Source organism: Corapipo altera, unplaced genomic scaffold (genome assembly GCF_003945725.1).
Source record: "Corapipo altera isolate COAL_440 unplaced genomic scaffold, ASM394572v1 298, whole genome shotgun sequence".
Taxonomy (NCBI): Eukaryota; Metazoa; Chordata; class Aves; order Passeriformes; family Pipridae; genus Corapipo; species Corapipo altera.
The window spans coordinates 73,427-89,715 of record NW_020885126.1 but is presented as its reverse complement, the minus strand read 5'-3'; the positions used below and the strand labels follow the sequence as shown (position 1 = coordinate 89,715).

The 16,289-nt window shown below is 48.4% G+C and overlaps 1 protein-coding gene across 2 annotated transcripts in view; it reads right to left on the bottom strand.

Annotated features, from left to right (window-relative positions):
* SETD2 (SET domain containing 2, histone lysine methyltransferase) overlaps window positions 1-16,289 on the bottom strand; it is a 51,492-nt gene that overhangs the window by 24,442 nt on the left and 10,761 nt on the right. For both annotated transcript variants that reach the window (XM_027670004.1, XM_027670005.1), the window contains exons 3-11: window positions 9,389-13,758; window positions 8,277-8,408; window positions 7,344-7,472; window positions 7,030-7,153; window positions 5,809-5,886; window positions 5,458-5,555; window positions 4,112-4,238; window positions 2,170-2,304; window positions 1,253-1,381 (exon numbers count right to left, since the gene is read on the bottom strand). In XM_027670004.1, coding sequence (XP_027525805.1) covers window positions 1,253-1,381; window positions 2,170-2,304; window positions 4,112-4,238; window positions 5,458-5,555; window positions 5,809-5,886; window positions 7,030-7,153; window positions 7,344-7,472; window positions 8,277-8,408; window positions 9,389-13,758 — 5,322 coding nt within the window. The remainder of the gene's footprint in view (window positions 1-1,252; window positions 1,382-2,169; window positions 2,305-4,111; window positions 4,239-5,457; window positions 5,556-5,808; window positions 5,887-7,029; window positions 7,154-7,343; window positions 7,473-8,276; window positions 8,409-9,388; window positions 13,759-16,289) is intronic.

Sequence of the window (16,289 nt, the reverse complement as noted above, 5' to 3'; positions counted from 1 at the left end):
TGTCCAGCCTGGCCTTGGACACTTCCAGGGATGGGGCAGCCACAGTTCCTCTGGAAAATTAATTCCAGTCCCTCACCACCCTCACAGGGAAGAATTTTATGCTAATATCCAATCCAAAATCTAAATACCCAATCTAATCTATCCAATTATGGTCACAGGCCATAGGTGGGGGATTTCAGAAGACTTTCTTCCTGGAAAGGGTGGTCAGGCCTTGGCAGGGGCTGCCCAGGGAGGTTTGGAGTGCCCATCCCTGGAGGTGTCCAAGGAAGGCCTGGTCGTGGTACTCAGTGCTCTGGGCTGGGGGACAAGGTGGGCATCGGGCACAGGGTGGGCTCTGTGACCTTGGAGGGTTTTTCCAACCTTCCAGGGATGGGGTAGCCACAGCTTCTCTGGGCAACAACGACCTGGATTTTAAAGGAATACATCCAACCCACAAAACCCCACCAAAGCTGAACACCGTGACCACGGAGCAAGTTTCAACATGTCTGAAGTTGGGGTGGGTCCCACCTATCCCAAAAAAAAAAATCACAGCAGTCACAGACTCAGAATGGTTTGGGCTGGAAGGGACCTTAAAGCTCATCCAGTCCCACTCCCTGCATGGGCATGGACACCTTCCACTATCCTGGATTGCTCCAAGCCCCGTCCAAACTGCCCAGAACCTTCTTGTAGAATCATCTTTAAGAAAGGAACTTGCAGGTGTTTCTTGCCACACAATCCCAAATTTCTTATGGAAAACAGAAACATTCCAGTTCCACTTCAGACTATCAATACCTCAAATTGCCTGTGCTTTGGCACAGGGATATAAAGGAAATAAAGCACAGGGAATAAACAGCAACAGTCTTTAAGTCTGGCTTATGAAATCCAACTCAGGAATCTAAGAAAACCACAGGAGCAAACTCCTTCCATTAATTAAGGATCTGCCTCAGGGTAGAAGTTCCAGGGCTGGAGTTCTGAGGTACCTGAGTCTGTTTCCATGAACACTTGGCACAAATTTACATTTCAAAAAAACAAAAGGAAAAGAAAATCCTAGTGATTCTGAGCTGCTAAAAATCTCCATGGAAAGGGCTGTCCAGCCCTGGTCCAGCTGGAGTCCCCATTCCTGGAGGGATTTAACAGCCCTGTGGATGTGGCACTCGGGGACATGGGTCAGTGGTGGCCTTGGTCATGCTGGGGGAGGGCTGGACTCCATCTTAAAGGGCTTTTCCCACCTCAGTGGCTCTATGAAAGCTCCAAATCCCATGGAATTACCAACCTCCAGCTGCAGCTTCAGGTTGTTGGCGGTGCTGCCTCTGCCATCGCCCAGCTCCGTCATCCAGATCCAGAGCAGGGACAGGCCGTGGCACTCCAGGAACGACTTCAGGCAGGACTGGGAGTGCGTGTTCTGGAGGAGCCAAAGTTAGAGAGAGGCCATGGGAATGCCCAGAGACTCCCAGGAAAAAAAAACCCTTCCATTTCCATGGGATAACATCACAAACTGCTCCATGGGGAGTATGGAACCCAGTGCAGAGCCAGAACTCAGCACTCGGGCAGGTCCAGCCTAATTTAAGTGGCCAGAACTGCTGGATTTGGAGCAGGAACACAACAGCAGGAGCATTATAACCATCACTGGTGGACTGGGGAATAAAACTTCAGGATAACAGAGTGTGGAGCCACTCGGACAAGCTTGGGATGCTGGAACAAGGGCGAGACCCTCCTCCCACCTTCCCCCTGCTCCTCTGAGGATGTGGCTTTAACAGGACATGGATCCCTCCCCTTCCCATGGCTGCTCCTCCAGGAAGGACTTCAGGCGGGAGTGGGAGTGCATGTTCTGGAGGAGCCAAGCATGGGAATGCTCAGAGACTCCCAGGGAAAAATCCCTTCCATGGGATAACACGGCAAACTGCTCCACTGGGAGTACGGAACCCAGTGCAGAGCCAGAACTCGGCACCTGGGCAGGTCCAGCCTAATTTAAGTGGCCAAAACTGCTGGATTTGGAGCAGGAACACAACAGCAGGACCATTATAACCATTATCTGGGGAATAAATTTAAGGATAACGGAGTGTGGAGCTGTTCAGCCGAGCTTGGGATGCCGGAACAAGGGCGGGACCCTCCTCCCACATTCCCTCTCCCCCTCTGAGGATGTGGCTTTAACAGGACACGGATCCCTCCCTTCCCAGGGCTGCTCCTCACCTGGATGAGTTTGAGGCAGGTGAGTTTCTGCTCCAGGGTTTCGATCCGGACCATGAGCCGGGACAAGCTGAGCACCTGGTTTTTGTCGGACAGACCCTCCCCGTTCTCCAGCAGCGCCTCCAGCTCCCCGTCCACCTGCCCCAGGCAAAGGAAAACACCCCTCAGGCCTCGTGCCACCCCAGGGGATGGAATTCCTGACTCCAAATTCCATCTTCCCTGGGGAGTGGCACTTTTTAGCTCTATAAATCCAACGCTGCCTGGAGGAAATTCCAGGTGGTTGCACCAAAACGCTCCCAAAAATGAGTTTATCTTTTCAGGCAGGAAAACAAATGTGCACTGAGAAATTATCCTTAATTATGGATCAAATTTACTTTTTATAACCTCTGTGAACTGTATAAATTCTTTACAAATTATCCTTATTGGAAGTCCAATTTACATCTTTATAATCTTTAGAAATTGTATAAATTCTTTACAAATTATCCTTAATTGCAGATCCAATTTACTTCTTTATAATCTTTAGGAATTGTATCAATTCTTTATAAACTACCATTAATTGGAGATTGAATTTACTTCTTTATAACCTCTATTAATTGTATAAACTCTTTCTAAACCTATATTAATTTATAGATAAACTATAAATGACTTATGATCTTCAGAATCAGAGGAAAACTCCTTTCCATGTGGACAACCTTAGTTATTTAGCCCCTAATCAGTGTTTTAAAACACCTTATATTTATATAACAATGTATAATAATATTTATTTAATTCTATATTTATTTTATATTACATTTATATGCTATATTTATACATTATACTTATATATTATACTTATATATTAGAGTTATGTATTTATAAATGTAAAATATAATACTAATACTACTACTACTAATAGTAATAGTAATAATAATAAATTTAAATTTATAAATTATTTCTTGGGTTCCCTCACTCCCTGATCCAGTAAACAAAAAACCTGCCTTTTTTTAAACAGAGTTTCTCCCAAAAAAACCTGGAAAAAAATCTTATCCATAGGAATAGAGGCTTATATCTTCAAGGAGAGAATAATTACAACTTGGAGGAATTAAAAAAGAGCCTCTGCAGGTTCTTTCAGGAGTTTTCACCCAAAAAACCTCCTTTTGAGTGCTTTGCTCTGGATTCTCCACAGTTTTTCCACATTATGGGAACCCATCCCTGCAATTCCATGCGTTGCCTTTAAGCCAAAGGAATTGGGAGACTCAAATTCCACCTGGAAACGGGAAAATTCCGTGTCCTCCCAGCTGCCAAATTTCAGGGAACGTCCTGAATCTTGAGGCCAAGATTGTTCATCTTTCACTGATGTTAAAAAAAACCCAAATTTTTAAAACCACGTGGAATTTAGTGGATTTTAGCTATGGATGAGCAGATATTGGACCTGTGGAAGCCCCTCTTGGGTGGGGCTTTGGGATAAATAACAGAGTGAAAGAAAATATGGATTTAAATAAAGATCCAAGAAAAGATCCAAGTTCATGGATTTAATCAAAGATCTAAGATCGTGGATTTAACTAAAGATCCAAGAAAAGACCCAAGTATTGAGGGGCCGTGTGAAACAAAATCCATAAAGTTGGAAAAGACCTCCAAGAGCATCAAGTCCAACCTCTGATGACACATCCATGGAAAAGCCTGACCCCTGAGGTCCTCAGGAGTCCTGTTTTCCCAGGGAACAGGCGACAGGATGAGAGGAAACAGCCTCAAGCTGCACCAGGGGAGGTTTAAGTTGGATATCGGGAAAATTCCTTCCCGGAAAGGGTTGTCCAGTGGTGGCGTCGCCGCCATTCCTGGTGGGATTTTACAGCTCTGTGGACATGGCACTTGGGGACACAGTTTAGGAATGGCCTTGCCAGTGCTGGGTTTGGTGATCCCGGAGGGTTTTCCCGAGCTCCAGGATTCCTGGGAGCACCAGACTCACCGAGTCCTTTTTCCGGGAGCGTTCCTTCTTCATTTTGCCTCCGGCCGCTCGGATGCTCACCCTGTTCTCCCCTCCCAGGTACCCCCGGCAGTTGGAGGAGCCACAGAAACATTTCTGAGCCTCTTTGCTGGGGAGGGGACACAAAACTCAGTTTAATCCCAGCTCAACTCCACCCCCAGCCAGTTTTCCACCTGGTTTTCAGAGCATCCTCAGGAGAAATGGGAATGTCCCTGCATGGAAAAGCCTTTCAGGGCACTGGATATTCAAATCCAGTCTCTATTCCTTACAGAACTCCCATGATCCCGTGTTGTTTCAGCTGGAAAACAAAGCCTGGGGCACTTCCAGGCCAAGATCCAAGAACCAGAAAGGAAAAGGTGGAGCTGGTGGGTCTGAAAGCTGCTTATCCCACATGGAAATCAATATATTCCTTCTCCTAAGGAATATATAATCAGGATTATATATCCACTAGGAAAGGCTTGCATTTTACAGCATTTTATAGCTCATTTCTTATATTTTATAGCTCAAAACTATACAAAACAGAGAATAAAGAATGAGCTGAGGATTCATGGAAACAGTAAAATTCACATGGAATTTTTTTTTTTTAACGTGGATGTACAGCCATGGAGAATAAATATAATAATTATAAATAAAATTAAATTAATTAGATAAATCGATATATAAATTTATATCTTTATACATTAATATATTCTATATAAATTAATATAATGATTATCTTCATATATTAATATATTCTATATAAATTAATATAATAATTATAATTGTAAATCTAATAAATTCTATTATCTTCAGGACATTTTCCCCAAATCTCTGTTAACTCCTACTTGAAATACCACCCACTTCAAACTATATTCCACAATTCCTTGGGAGAATGTGCAGAATCCACTGGAGGAACAGTACAAGAAGAAAGAACCAGGAAAGCTCAACTCCAGGACCTTCCAGAAAGGAGGAATCATTTTAAAATGCAACTAAAAATTCCTTTCTGATTCTCTTGCTTCCAGGAAGAGCCTGAAGAAGGATCCAGAGGGAAAAGGAAGGGTGATCCTTAAGTTCTACTCCACCATACAACTGGAAAACCAGTAAGATAGGAATTTTAGGCTCAGGTTTAGCCAAGGGATCCAAATCCCAGGCCAGGAAAACGGGATGTGTTACCTGGGAGGCTTTTACAGCTCCTCAAGGATTTCAAAGTCATAAAACAGGGATGGGAGGGGGAAAAGAGGAATTATTAAGGAATATTGCAAAGTCTGGAGTTTCGCTGATTAATAATTAGCCAGAGGAAGAAGCAGGGAAGGGAATTCTCCGGGAAATCCCCCGGAGCAGGGACGCACCCGTATCTCTGGAACTGGTAATCGAAGGTCAGCTCTGAGCCCGACGGCACCAGTTTGGTGGTGAAAAATCCAACCCGGAGCTGCCCATTCACAGTCCACTGTGGAAAAAGCAAGATCCAAGAGTTATCACGTGACAAAATCCGGGATTTGCCTCCAACTGACCGGATTAATCCTTGGAACAGCACCACTGGATTTCAAACTCGCTCCGTGACCGGGCGAGTTCCCCGTTTCGAACAGAGTTTTCACCTCAGTGACTCCAAGGAAAAATCCCAAAATACAGAGATGCGAAGGAAAAACGCTTCCCACGGGCGGTGGGAATGAGAAGCCCCTGGATTTGCTCCGGGTTTTTACCTTCTGTGTCTCGCAGTTGGGTTCACAGCTGTGGTTCATGAAGCGGGAGCAGTTCCCCTTCTGGGTCGCGTCGATTATCTGGGAAGAAAGGAGAAATCCAGGAAAACAGGCTCATTCCCGGGAAGAGGAATTGGAACAGCAACAAACACAACCCACACTGGAATAATCACCTCTTCCTGTGATTTCTTTGGGTTGGAGAATGGGGTTTATTAGGGTTTTATTAGAATTTAATGCCCCCCCCCCCAAAAAAGAGCATTAAAGGAACACAGCTCTTAATTTTCCTGGCAGAGTTCTCCAGTTGGATGGGAATCCTCGATTTTTAATGTTCCTGATCCTTGGATATGCAGCACAAGAGATTTCTGGAAGATTTTTTGCCACATGCACTGTACTCCAAGGAAAAAGTCATCTCCTGGATCACTTGCAGTAATAACAACCTCCATAAGTTCCTTTCAGAAAGGAAAACCCTCCTTTGTGCCCCTTATTATCCCAGAACAAACCCTAAAATGATTATCTGGGGGGAAAAAAAGAGGAAAAATGGGGAAAAAAGGGAAAAACAAGGGGAAAAAGAAGGGAAAAGAGGAAAAAAACAGTAAAGAAAAAAGAGGAAGAAAAAAGAGTATTTTTAGCTCATTTATTCTCAAACTCCTCAGACCCAAAAAAGTCCTTAAGAGACAAGTGGAATATGAGATTAATTCCTATTTTTCCAGAGAGGGCCCAAGGCAGCAGCTCCACATCCCACAGAGTTTAAACTATGATAAATATTTAAGAATATCCCACGTATCAATATTCCAATGACGTTCCTGCCCGTAGGGATTTTGCCAGCTAAAAATATCCCGATATAATGCGGTTTAATGGAAAAGGAAATGTGGTTTCTTGGTGGATTTGGGCATCCAAGAAGGTTGAGTTTGGCTTGGAGCATCTCCCTAAGGACACAGTTTCTCCCCTTCATGTGGAAGGGATGACCCATGATCCATCCTTTCCTTTGGAACGACCATTTCTCCTCCCTAAGGATCCTGGGATACAGCTGAGCTGCTGGAATTTTGTTGGAACAGGTTGAAAACTGAAGAATGGGTTAAAAAAATTAAGCATGAAGTCTCCTTTCCTTAGGAAAACATGTCTAATGGATCCAGGACGTTGCTCCACACGTTCCCAAGCAGTTGGTGTTGCCCACAAAGCCCGGGAAGACTCTCCCAAAGCCAAGCCCAGCAATCCCTGTCTCACCTCATCATTCTTCAGGGCCATGAAATAATAGTGGATGTTCTTGTTCCGGGCATATTCCTTCACCCGAGCCTTGAATTCCTTGTGATCCAGCACTTCCCCGCAGTATTCCAGGACAAAGGTGTTGCTGCAAGAGGGAAAAACACCCCTTGGCTTAGGAAAACACCACCAATAAACACGGAATAACCCCAGTGGAGGAGGATTTTCTCAACAAGCCTCAGCAAATCCAGCGTCAGGGAAAGCAGGAATCCACAAGCCACGTTTTTTCCCTATGGGAGGGAGTGAAAGAGCAGGAAAAGGCCGTGGGAAGAGCTTACGATGGCAGGTCTTTGGCAGCTCGGAGCCCCCAGCCCTTCTTCTCGGTGAGGATCACCTCCACATCCGCGTGCTGCTTCTTCTGGAAGCGTCTGTTGGAGCAGTAGTCGCCGTTGGGACACCGGGAAGAGCTGTGGGAAGGAAACGGGAGCGAGTTGATTCCCAGTGGGACAGCAGTGACAACAGGAAGGGCTCAGATGGGAAACAGATCCCAGGGAATCATAACAAACTCACTGTGAAACCTTGGAATGTGTTTGGCTATAAAAACCACAGCCCCGTGAGTGTCAATTCAAAGGCAGATAATTTATTTCTGGAATACTGGGAATGCTAATCCTGCTGTACTTCCATGTCAGACCATCAAAATGGGATGAACTGGGATCTCCTCTCCATGTTTTAGGGCTTCTCCCTCCAATATATTCCCTGTCTGGGCTATGAGATAAAAACTAAAGGTGGGATTCTGGCAGGGAATTCCAATCCTTCCACTCCAGCTGGTCACAGTCCTTGTCCCAGAGGGAATCCCATCAAATGCCCCGTTCCCAGCCTCCACTCCCACAGAGCAGCAAAACCTTCCAGGAGCAACAGCCACAGGCTGGTGAGGCTCTGGGAAGAGGAGATCCAGGAGATTGTGAGCCCTGAGCTCCTGTTGATCATCTAAAGACCGAAATCATGGAATCATGGAATGGTTTGGCTTGGAAGGGACCTCAAGGATCATCCATTTCCACCTTCCACTATCCCAGGTTGCTCCAAGTCCTGTCCAACCTGGTCTTGGACACTTCCAGGGATGGGGCAGCCGCAGCTTCTCTGGGCAGGGCCGCGTCGGCTCCAAAGGTCACTCCACGCCGGCGCTGCCCCTTCCCGGGAATTTCTGGGTTAATTTTAGGGATTCCCAAGTCACCTCCGGGACACCACCCCCCAGCCCATGGAATGGCACTCACCACTCGATCATGAGCAGGCGGTTGAGACAATCCTCCCCACAGGCCACCTCCCCCTGCGCCCGCTCCTCCTTGGACAGGGGCGGGCACTCGCACAGCATCCGCTTGATATCCCGGTGGGATTTGTTCTTCTTCCTGGGCAAGGCGAGGAAACACAAGGTGAGACAGTAGCTGGGTGTAGAAATTCCTCCTCAATCCTTACTGCATTGTTGGAGGACATTAATTTCTCCTCCAGCAACGGGATAAATGGAATGGTGACCTTGGGATAACCACTGGGAGGTACAGGGGTAACCAAGGACCCTTGGCTTGTTTAGAGAGGAAGGTGAGGATTTGGTGATCATAAAAAAATGATTCCTCAAAAAGAATTCCCAGGAGATTTAACTTTTTTCCTTTCTCCTCCACGCCCACATTTATTTGGACACCCATTTTTGGGTGTTATTTTAATAAAGGAAATTGGAGGGTTTAGTTACTTCGACCTCTGTTTTATGATAAAAAAGAAGAAAATCTGAGCTGCAGGAAAAGTAGGGTAGGAAAGGCATCCACTAATTAATATTTTAACTTCCATGAGATAATTTTAGGAATTTTTTGGAGCATGGATCCCAAAAAGGTAAAAAAAGGCATAAGAAAAAAACGTGGGACTTCAAATTATGGTTGTTGGAGCTAAAAAAAACCTCATCTAAGAAAAGTAAAGACATGGAATAACAAAAACCTTTGGAAACACGTGTTGTGTGTCCAGAATCTTTCCCACACCTGGACAGAATTCCCTGTGCCAACAGAGAGGGAGTTGGTATTTGGGGACACTAAACAGGCTGGATCTGAATAAATCAATCAATCAACCTTCCCCTCATCTCCTCCCATTTTCCAGCTCTTCCCATCACCTGGGAATGTCTGGGCCCAACCGGGGGATTCTCTTTAGGAGAAGGGATGCAGGGCAGTTAAACACTTCCCAGTGTTGTCTCCTCTCCCCTTGCCAGACATCAGGAGTGCCAAATCCCTCCCTTTCCCTCCAAATTATGCTGATTTGCCCACAAAACCCACAACTATCACTGAAGTAAATGGGAGTTAAAATTCAAAACTGCTCCGGGAATCAAAGTAAGGATAAAAGAAGTCGTTACCTCTCTGTCAAGTAGACGTTCTCCTCGATGAGGTCGAAGTAACACGGCATCTTGCCCTGCTTGGCAAACTCCTTCCAGCGCTGGGGGTCTCGGAAGTCGTCCATGATGCAGGGTCGGCCCACCATGGAGGAATCCTGCGGCGCCGGCTCCCCCAGCTCCCCCTCCGCCTTCCCCTTCCTCTTCTCCCTCGAGTCCCCGTCGCTCTCCGAGTCGCTCTCCACCTCCGGCCGCCGTTTCTTCGGTGGCCCTCGTTCCTTCACGTCGTTTTTCTCCAGAACCTTCACCTCCTCCTTCTTCTCCGCGCCGGGCACCGGCTCCTTGGTGGAATTGCTGCTGATCTCGTGGGCCTGCACCGAGCCCTCTTCCTTCTGCCCGGGCAGCTGGGATTTACTGGAGGGGCTGGGATGATCCCAACGATCGTCCTCTTCGTACTCCTCGTGATCCTCCGTCAGGGAATCCGGCACCTGCCCTTGGATCCGTTCGTAGTTGACCACGGAGGGTCTGCTGGCAGATCTCGTGTCCCAGTAACCGTTGCCTTGCCAGTAATTCTGGGAAGCGCCATAGGCTCCAGAGCCCGGTTGGTAAACATATCCCGAGTACATCCCGAAGCTGCTGTCCGGTTGCTGGTATGTGCTGCTGGGCTTCTCCGTCTGGGGAAAGTCCCAGCCCAAAGCACTCATCTCCTCTGTTGTATGGAAACCATCCAGCCTGGGATAGTCTCCGAGGCCAGACTGGTGGAGCCCACCCTGCCCTTGCCGACTGTCCGGCTTGGAGCAGCTCATCTGGTGTCGGGACGTGTCGGTGCCTTCAAAACTCTCAGGAAGACAGAACGGCTGCTCATCCGGCCGGACCATGGGCCTTCCCGTGGCCACCATCTCCGTCAGCATCATCCTCTCCTCCGCATTGGGCTTCCCATGGGAATCCGTGGTCAGATCCGCCTGGCTCGTGCTGTCCACGCCGTCACTCTGCGCCTGGCATGGATCTGCCCGCAGCTCCTCCACCTCCTTCCTGCTCAGCTCCGTAGATGTTGCCGGACTCTTCTCCATCCCTCTGGGAGAACTCCTGCTCTCCACCTGAGATCCGCCTTTACTCTCCAGCCTTTCCTCGTAGTAGGGCCTGCTGGGCTCGGGCCGCTCGTCGTCCCAGTGGTCAGAGAAGCGTCGGTTGCCTTGGCTGCTCCGGGAGGAGCCCGGGCTGTTCTCCTCCATGGCGATGGTCGAGTTCTTGGGAACCACCACGACGGATTGCAGCCGCTTCCGTGGCGTGCCGTCGTCGGAATCCGAGTCATCCGTGTCGCTGTCGTCGCTGCCGCCCATGCTGTCGCTCTCCCCCGTGTCCGAGTAATCGTCGTGCCCGGCAGGAATGAATTCCACGGCATTGCCACTGCTGTCGCACGTCGGGGCCTGAGTCACTGTCTCCATGTCCTCTGCCGTGACAATGACATCAGAAGAGGGATACAGGATGTCGGGAAAAGCCGAAGCCACCAAGGGCCCGTTTCCCTCATCCCTCTCAGCCAATACACCAGGACACGGAACCCTCAACTCCTCCAGTTCAGCTCCCTCAGTGGAAACAGCACTTTCCTCCATGACCTGTTTGCTGCGCTGCTCCAGCGGCACTTCCGAATAGTAGGAATGTTCATCTTGGAACGCCTGTTTGCTCTTTGCTGAACCAAGATCAACGTGCTGAGCACCCAACTCCAGCATCTCTTCGGCTTCCGAATGCTGGAGCAGCTCCCGGTGCCCAGCTGGTGGCACATCCCATTTGGAAGAGATGCTTTCCTCCGGCACGGGATGATCCGACACGAGCCGCTGGGAACAGCCATCCTGGGAGGAATCCCTGCTCGAGCTCTCCACTGCCAGGTTAATTTTATGGGAAGGATGGCCGTGCCCATCCTCGCAGGCAGACTTGGGATGGGGATCCTCCACGTTCTCGTAGTCGCACGTCACCGTCTGCGGTTCCACCTGCACGTCCAGGAAAGCCTCGGATGGAACCTTCAACTCCACTGGTTCCGCCTCGATTTCCACTTCCGAGTGGTACAAAGCAGGGGCGGCATCGTCGGAAATGTAGCAAAAAACGGGTTCTTTGGTTTTGTCACATGGAGTCGCCTCCTCATCCGCCTTCTCCAGGGTAACTTTAGTGGGATCTACATTCATGACGGCGAAAGGGGCGAGTTCCTCCTGCTGCTGCGGCACCGGAGCCTCTGCTTCCTGGAACAGGCTGTTGCATTCACTGGACTGGACCCGGGAATCATCCGGCTCTCGCTCTTGAGACACATCCGTGCCCTCAAACCCATTGGATGGCAACGGATATGACAAGCTCATCTTCACAACAGGTGACGCTTCCGACTGGCACGGGCCGTCATCAGAGGACACGGGAACATCCTCTGCTTTGGAGGCACTGGAAGTTGCCAGCCCATCATCCCGACTTTCCGGGGAGCCGTTGACGCTCCGTTCCGTGGGGAGACACGTTCTTACCGGATCATGTTTTACCTTTAATGACGTTTCCCGTTCCGTAACACTGTCGTGGTTTTCGCTTCCTGTGGGTTCCTCGGATTTAGAGCTGGCCAAACCCACTGTCGACTCGTCCGCCTTCGGCAGCGCGGGCGAATCGCTGAGCTGATTTAGTGGAGAAAGCGTCTTTTCCCTTTCAAGCTTTTTGGCAATGGACACCCTGATCTCATTGCTCTTCAGACACGAGCTCTCTAAATCTAGAGAATTACACTGCGGCTTGATTTCCTCGAGCGATTCTGTACAACAGAAAGAACTCTTAAATTTATCTGGCTTTGGCGCGGGGGTCTTGGAAGGGGTGGATTTATAGCGGGAGGAATTCACATTACTGTCGGGCTTGGAATGGGAATTCCCCTTCCGATAGCCCAGTTCATCGAGGGGAGAGCACCTTTTGGATACTTCACTTTCGGAAGTCCTTTTGGAATCTCGATCTGCTTTCGACGATGACCTTCCTCTCCTCTCCACGTCGGCATGAGACGACTCCACTTTGCTGTCCCGGTCCGACTTGGAGTAGGAAGATCTCGAGTCTCTGTAGGAGGAGGAGGAGTGGGAGGACGTCCGCCGGGAGTCGCTCGATCTGGAATGTGTCCTCCTGTACTCGTCCTCCGAGTCCGAGCTCTCCCGGCCCCTGTCCACGTAGGAACGGGAATACCTGGACCTCTCCCTGTACGGGGAGCTCCGATGGTACCGCCGCTCAGACTCATAGTAATGCGAGCGCTCCGACCTCGAGTAGGAAGAGCTGGTGCGGGAGCTGCGGTCGGACCGGGAGCGGGAATGAGACCGGCTTCGCCTCCTGTCCCTGTCGGAGCGTGAGCGGGAGGATGAGTACCGCGAGTCTCTGTCCGACTTCGAGTAGCTCGAGTACTTCTCATCCCTGTCTGACTTGGAGCGTGATGAGGATTTCCCCAGGTCGTCGCCTCGGAGGGACGCGGAGCTCCGTCTGGAATCTCGCTCCTTCTCCGTGCTGGAGACCTTCAGCTCATGCGAGCGCTGGCTGGACGATGTCCTCACCGAATCCTCGTCGGACTCGGAGCCCTGCGGTGCGCCGTCGGACTGGGAGAACTTCCTCTTCACCCCCTGTCTCCGGGAGCACACCGGAGCACCCTTGGAGCCATCAGAAACCTCCTCCTCTTTCCCAATATGGGAATCTTCCTTCTGTGGGGTCATCTCCGGCTGCTCGGGTGTGTTCTGGGCGACACGTTCCTCCGTTCCGCGCGATCCTGCGTCCTGCCTGGCCTCGGGCTCCGGGGCCTCCTTGGGCGCCGCGTGGTTCGGCTCCTTTGGCGCGGGGGCTTCGGCTTCCACGGGCGGCGACAGCAGCGGCGTCGACATCGGCGTCACCGCCGGCTGTGGCAGAGCCGTGGCCGCAGGGACCGGTGCCGGCGGTGGAGGAGGAGGCGGCGGAGGCGGCGGCGTGGGAGGGAATTCCACAGCCAAGGTCACCGGCTCTGCTCCCAGTGGCGGTGCCGTCGCTGCTGGAGCCAGTGCCGGTTTCGCCGTGACACTGAGTAAGTGTTTCTTAAAATGAATCTTCCCCAGTTCTACCTTCGGTTTCGGAGGCGAAGATTCCTCGGCCGAACCGGCGGCGTCACCCAGGTCTGGTTTGGTTTTGGGGTTAAAATCAGTGGGAAGGGGAACTGGAGGGTTGGGAGCTTCATTTTGTTTCTCGTTTCCGAGTCCACTCAGGAATCGATTGGGCAAAGTTTTCTTGGTTAAACTGAAGCTGAAAGACACTTTTTGCCTTCCCTGCTCCTCCAAGTTGACCTTGGTTTTGGTGCCCTTGGGCAGAAAGCGACTGGAAGCGACACCTTTGAACACGGGGCCTTTGATAAAACCAGCTCTCGGCACCGTTTCGGGTTTGCCCTGTGGGAGGAAAAGAAGAAGAAGTTGGAGGAATTGAGGGTTTTTTGGGGTTTAACAGTATTTTCTTTCACCTGGTGAATTTTTTATGCTGATCAAAGAGAAATGGACACCCCGGCTCTGCCTTCGGCACCAGATCTGTCCTGGACACAATCGATTCCTCGGGCACTTCCAGTTGGAACAAAACCTCCTCTGGGGTTTGGGCTGAGGCTTTTTAACTGACTCATTAATGACCAAAGTGAAAGTCCTTCTAACATTTAATTTTGATTTTTTAAAAAAGAGATGGAGTTCAACTCACAAAGTTAATCGAGGACAAAACGCTGTTTTTTGTGCGCTTTAAAAAAATACCTGCATTTTCAGCTTTAGAGATGTTTGTTTCCACATTTCAGGAGACTCTGCCTGGACGCAGCCTCCCAGGACTGGAAAAGGCTCCAGGGAGAGCTGAGAGACCCTTCCAATGCCTAAAGGGGCTCCAGGAGAGCTGGAGAGGGACTGGGGACAAGGAATGGGGGGACAGGACACAGAGAATGGTTTCCCACTGCCAGAGGGCAGGGTTAGATGGGATATTGGGAAGGAATTCCTGGCTGGGAGGGTGGGGAGGGATTGGAATGGATTTGCCAGAGCAGCTGTGGCTGCCCCTGGATCCCTGGAAGTGTCCAAGGTCAGGTTGGAGCAACCTGGGCTAGTGGAAGGTGTCCCTGTCCATGGCAGGGTATGGAATGAGATGACCCTTAGGGATCCTTCCCACTCAAACTCTGTCCTTTCCCACCTCCCTCCAACAGCCTTATCCCAGTCACCACTAATTCCCAACAAGTTTCCAGGCTCAGCCACAGACCAGCACTAATTAAACCCCCAAAAATTCCCAGCAGGATCCAGTGGTGCTCGATGCCTCTGTCACCTCTGGGTGGAACACTCTCCATGTCCTTCCAACCAGGAGTTTTCGGCTGCCTCCTGCCAGGATCTCCCTCAGCACCTTGCAGTCCCAAAACTGGGAATTTTCCGGAGCATAAAGCACCGTTTATTTATCCATCTGTGGGTTTCCCCACCTGTTTTAAAGCTTAGGGTTCCTCTGTGTCCCGGGAAGGAGATCCCTGACGGGGAATGGTGTGGCACTGTTGGAAAAGGTGTCTTTGTCAACAGGGTTTATCCCCATAAATCTGAATTTTATGGAATTACAGACTGGTATGAGTTGGAAGGGACCTTAAGGATCATCTGATTCCACCCCCTTGCCATGGGCAGGGACACCTGCCACTGTCTCAGGTGGTTCCAACCTGGCCTTGGATGCTTCCAGGGATGGGGCAGCCACAGCTTCTCTGGGAATTCTGTAATTCCATGTTGTGTGGGAAGCATAATTCCAATGGAAGGAGTCATATCAGAACCATTCCAAGCCAGGTTTTGCTCCCATAACTTTGCCATGGCCACATTTTTGGCAGGAGCAGCAGCTTCCCACTGTGAATTATTAAGTGTTCCGTTATCCTTTAACTCATGGAAAACAATCCAGGGTTTTCCAGGTTCAAGGCACCGGAATAAATCATTAAATAAGATGGTGGTGGATTGGAAACCCCGGGGTTTTTTGCACCCTGAGACATCATAGATTACAAAAAAATCCTCTTTTTTGACACCTGGGATTGATTTTCAAGTGTGAAAACCTTGTCGTGGTCTCCACGTGACTCATCTTGGCATCCCAACCCAACATCCAATTGGAATTTTGGCAGCAAATTAACTCAGTGTGGGAAAAGTGGAAGCAGAAATCCAAAGTATTCTGTAAAAATGGGTGTTCTTTGTGTGGGGATATTTCAGGGATGATTTTAAACAACTTCCATGGCTAGAAGGGTACCTAAAACCTTGGGGAAAAAGCACATGTCCAGCTTGGAAATGAGATCCTCCCACCCCGACTGTCTCACAACAATATTAATATTTATTATTCTAATTATTACAATTTTTAAATTCTTATTAAAATTCAGAAAAATATTCCCAAAAAGGACATATTTCCCTGCTTCCCAAATTTCCCCCCAAAATTTAGTATTTAAAATTATATAAAATTATGAAAAATTAAATTAAAAATATAATAATAAAACAGCTTTAAATAATATTAATACATTACAGTTATTAAAATTAAAGATTATCAAAATTATTAAAAATCATTCCCAAATTTTGCACTTATTCCCAAAAATTACTAATAACAGCAACAATAATAATAATAATCTATTTAAATGTAGTATTATTACAATTTTTCAATTAGTGCCACAAATTATTCCCCAAACAGAAATATTTCCCTTCTTCCCAAATTTTTCCCTTATTCCTCCAAATTGGTATTTTTAATTATTAAAAATTAAAGATTTAATAATAATAATAAAAAATGTAGTATTATTAAAATTTTAAAACTACTGCCAAAAATTATTCCTCAAATGGAAATACTTCCCTTCTTCCCAAATTTTTTTCTTATTCCCCCAAATTAGTATTTTTAATTATTAAAAATTAAAGATTTAATAATAATAATAATAATAATAATAATAATAATAATAATAATAATA